Genomic DNA, 4,826 nt, shown 5'->3' with positions numbered 1-4,826 from the left:
TAATTTAGCGGTTAGAGTTAATTTTGTACATACTAATGAAAACTTAGCGGATCCTTTGACGAAAGTACTAAATAGAGAGAAAGTCCAAGATACATCCAATAGGCTGGGACTAATACATATAGCTCACTGAGTGATGGTAACCCGACCGACCTACATGACTGGAGATCCCAAGACTTAGGTTCAATGGGTAATAACATGTCATGAAGTGATAGAACATGCTACGATAAGGATTAATAAATCATGATCCTGCAGCGAAAGAAGGATGAGGTAATAGAAACTCTTAATGAGATCTATACTATAGGGTGAGTGGGGTACATAGTTACAGGAGTATCTTTGATAGACTCACCTATACGAATGTGGAACTGAGGCCGGTCCTTTGGAATTTTGAGGCAGAATTCCTAGAGCGTTCGTTAAATTTGCGATAGACGTGCAGGGCCTTAAACGTACGAGCTTATAGAAAACACCTTGAGGAAAAGGTTTGTGTGCGGGTTCTATGACCGAGATAGAGTTCAATGTTGTAAGAAACTCTTGTTAAATCGAAATAGTATCCGCTATGCATAGGTTAAAGTTGTAGGCGACACCTTTATTTACTAGAAAATCTTACGGAGACGTCTTTGACGATATTTCTCGAAACCATTTTTTAAGTTCAAGTACGGGATTGTTGGAAATTGAGTAATTGACTAAACACAAATTCCCATAATGGGTAGAACTAGTGTAGTGTGAATTGAAAAAACTGGAAGTTCCACATTGGATGAATCCCACACATTAGTGGTGTTTATATAGTGGGGGTGTACCTCTAAGGAGGTGCATAATTAAGTGAACAAAGTAAGCACTAAATAAATATATATATATATATATATATATATATATATATATATGTATGTATTTTATTATTTGGAAATGATAAATTAAATAATAAAATCATTACTAGAAAGTGCTTTCTTAGTCCCCAAGTTATGCTAAAATATTTTTGAACACAATCTAGAATATTTTGGAACACAATCTGAAATATTTTAGTATGCAGCCTAATATATTTAGTGCTTGATCTGAAATATATTTTGGTACATAATATAATATATTTTGGTACTCAAATATATTTTGGTACGTAATATAATATATTTTGGTACTCAATTGAGATATTTTTGTACTAGATCTAATATGTGAATTACTCAATTGAGATATTTTTGTTCACATTGAATAAGTGATGTTGTCTAAAACTCGAGTTTTTAATTGTCTTTTAAGGTCCTGTTTGGTTAAACAACTTATTTGCAGCTTATATCACAAGCACTTATCATGATAAACACTTACGTATTAGGGTCTGTTTGGTAAGACATAATTTTGAGTTTATACGTTGGTATTATAAGTTAGTTTAACCGTTAATTTTAGGGTTTAGGGTTTATAGGTTGACAATAGTTTAGGGTTTGTTAATTAGAATTCTATAGTTCAGAGACATAGTTCGAGGGTGAGTGATTGTTTAGGGATCAAATTGACGGTTTGCTCGCTTTTCTTTTGTTAGTTGTTGTTTACTTATTTCCTGTGTTTCTTTGACTTTTCAGATTGATGAATGGCTAGGGTATGCACCTGTACTCTCATCAGGCCCTGCTTTTGAAAATGGATGCAAGTATATTGATGACTACTTGGAGAAGCGTACATTTTTAGTTGGTTATTCATTATCAATCGCAGATCTAGCTATCTGCGCAGGTCTTGCAGGTAAATATATTTTTATGATACCTATACCTATTCATCTTTACCTGTGATTCCTATGGAAAAGGAAATCCTTGTGTTTGTTTAGTGATTGCATTTTGTGGATATTTCCTAGTTGTATCCCTGCTGACAGGGTTTATTGTTGCCTTATCTAGAATCTAGCTTGCAACTTAAACTAGATCCGCTTTGCTCTATTGTTTGGACAAAAATAATCTATTGTTGTGGCTGATTGTTTAATTTCATCATACTCTTGATGGTTCATGTCATCTCCAACTACACTATGCCTTTTCAGGTGCTGGAAAGAGATGGGAAAGCTTGAGGAAATCAAAGAAATATCAAAATCTTGCACGATGGTACAATTCAATAGTGGCAGAACATGGTACTGCATTAAATGAATATATTGATTATATTGGCAAAAAAGGATCGGGAGAGTCATCTGCAACCGAGCCAAAAGACCAGCCAGTCGTCAAGGAAAAAGTGAAGAATGTGAATGGGGATTTTTCTGATAACATTAAGGGAGGAGGCAAGGCTTCGGCAGAGATAGATCTTCCAGATGCTGAAGTTGGAAAAGTTCGCTTGCGATTTGCACCTGAACCCAGTGGCTATCTTCATAATGGACACGCAAAAGCAGCTCTGTTGAACAAGTATTTTGCTGAGAGATACAAAGGTCAGGTTATTTTGCGTTTCGATGATACAAATCCTGAAAAAGAAAAAAAAGAATTTGTGGACAATTTGAAAAAGGATGTTGAGATGTTGGGTGTCAAATATGAAAAAATTACGTATACATCAGATTACTTCCCTGAGTTGATGGAACTGGCTGAAAAATTAATTAGCCAGGGTAAGGCATATGTTGATGACACTCCAGATGAACAAATGAAAAAGGAGAGAAGGCCTGGCATAGAGTCTAAATGTAGAAACCATAGTGTAGAGGAGAATTTGAAATTATGGAAGGAAATGATTGCAGGATCAGAGATAGGCGTGCAGTGTTGTGTCCGTGGGAAGTTGGATATGCAAGATCCAAACAAATCACTCCGTGATCCTGTTTATTATCGTTGCAATTTGGTGCCTCATCATAGAATTGAAATTGGATCCAAGTATAAAGTGTATCCAACTTATGATTTTGCCTGTCCATTTGTTGATGCTCGTGAAGGTATCACTCATGCCCTTCGGTCAAGTGAATACCATGATCGTAATGCTCAGTATCACAGGATTCAAGAGGACATGGGAGTTAAGAAAGTTCTCATATACGAAATTAGCCGGTTGAATATGGTCTACACTCTTCTCAGCAAACGAAAGCTTTCATGGTTTATTGATAATAAAGAAATTGAACTTGAATCATGGGATGATCCACGATTTCCTACACTGCAAGGAATTGTGCGTAGAGGCTTGAAAATTGAAGCGCTAATCCAATTTATTGTTGAACAAGTATGTACAAGGTTTTGCTTTCTTTTATACATCTAAAAGAAAATATGCACTTACTAACAAATAAGAATATGGCGTTTAGTTGTCATACTCTTTTCTTCTTTTTTACTTTTTTGTTGTATATCCATGCTTAAAATGTTGATCACTGTTCTCTGTACTTGTACAGGGGGCATCAAAAAATCTCAATCTCATGGAATGGGACAAACTCTGGACCATCAATAAAAAAATTATTGACCCTGTATGTCCCAGACACACTGCGGTCATTGCGGATAGACGTGTATTGTTAACCCTCACTGATGGTCCTGAGAAATCATTTGTCCGCATCATACCTAGGCACAAAAAGTATGAAGCTGCTGGGAATAAAGATACCACATATACAAAAAGGATATGGATTGACTATGCTGACGCAGAGTCCGTATCAGCAGGTGAGGAAGTAACCTTGATGGATTGGGGAAATGCCATAGTAAAGGAAGTAGATAAGGACCAAGATGGGAATGTCACAGGGTTAAGTGGTGTTTTACATCTTGAAGGATCTGTGAAGACCACAAAACTGAAGCTCACTTGGCTACCTGAGTTAGACGAACTAGTTAGCCTGACATTGACGGAGTTTGATTACCTCATTACGAAGAAAAAGGTATGTGCTTGGCTTCTGTTTGTTTCTGTCATTAATAAAGGAAAATATATAATATGTGAACATTTCCACGAGAAATTCACGTGTCCATACAATTTCTACTGACACAACCAAATCATGAACCTTCCATATATGTTATAAGAATTTGTTAACGGCTATTATCTGACCTTTCATGAACTTTCCATGGAACTAGTTTTATAGCACCATATTGTCCTTATTATTGTCCATCCTGATCCCATTCTCTTAAAAGTGCATACCCTATGCATAGACACTTTGGTTCAGTGTTCATTTCATCTACTCATACTTAATATACATCAAACCTGCTTGCTTCCCTGTTTAAGTTTTTATTTGCTTTGTTTGCAGCTTGAGAAAGATGAGAATGGGAAAGAAGAGAATTTCCTTGACGTACTTAACCCTTGCACAAAAAAGGAGATTCTAGCATATGGAGACTCCAATATGCGATATCTTAAGCGTGGAGAAGTATTGCAGCTGGAGAGAAAGGGATATTTCAGGTGTGATGTACCCTTCGTTCAGCCTTCAAAACCAATCGTGTTATTTGCAATCCCAGATGGCAGGCAGCAGACATCTTTGAAGTAAAAAACTTTTGTTTTTTAATGACAAGTTGGTAATTTGGATAGCTTTGTGGAATTATTTTAATGTGTACGACCGTCACTACAGTGTTATATATGCTTATAAGCAACCTTTTATTTGGTTTGTCGACTAGCAGTTTGAATATATTCTCTGTTTTTTGTGGACAAATTGTGAGTATGTTGTTACCTTGTTATTTTAGTTTATGCTTTTGCCGAATACCAAATGAATATGATTCAAGTCAAAGCGATATGGAATCAATAATAGTAAAATGAATAACCATATTATTTCTGAATTTGTGTGTTTTGTTGTACCGTGAATGTCACTCTCTTTGCTGCTATCACTTAACATTATTGTATTTATAGCCAATCTATTTGCAAGAATTTTTGTGACAATCTTAAATTGAAAATTCACTACAGCGATTGGGCGAAAATCACTCATGCCATTTGCCCCTGGCACCTTAGGAATAAGAACAATTAAA

General features: G+C 35.8%; 1 protein-coding gene across 1 annotated transcript; it reads left to right on the top strand.

Annotated features, from left to right (window-relative positions):
* The first annotated feature begins 1,293 nt into the window (after positions 1-1,293).
* On the top strand, positions 1,294-4,531 carry LOC146954221 (glutamate--tRNA ligase, cytoplasmic-like). The gene is made up of 5 exons (XM_085743939.1): positions 1,294-1,325; positions 1,517-1,710; positions 1,997-3,129; positions 3,293-3,760; positions 4,121-4,531. Exons 1-5 carry the CDS (start codon positions 1,294-1,296, stop codon positions 4,352-4,354), a joined length of 2,061 nt encoding a protein of 686 aa, XP_085600065.1. The 3' UTR covers positions 4,355-4,531.
* Positions 4,532-4,826: the final 295 nt, after the last annotated feature.

The sequence above is a fragment of the Medicago sativa genome, chromosome 1 (genome assembly GCF_051527215.1).
Source record: "Medicago sativa cultivar Bolivia chromosome 1, Bolivia_mono, whole genome shotgun sequence".
In the NCBI taxonomy this organism is placed as follows: Eukaryota; Viridiplantae; Streptophyta; class Magnoliopsida; order Fabales; family Fabaceae; genus Medicago; species Medicago sativa.
Note: the sequence above shows the minus strand (reverse complement) of the source record. Positions and strands in the feature narration are given on the sequence as shown.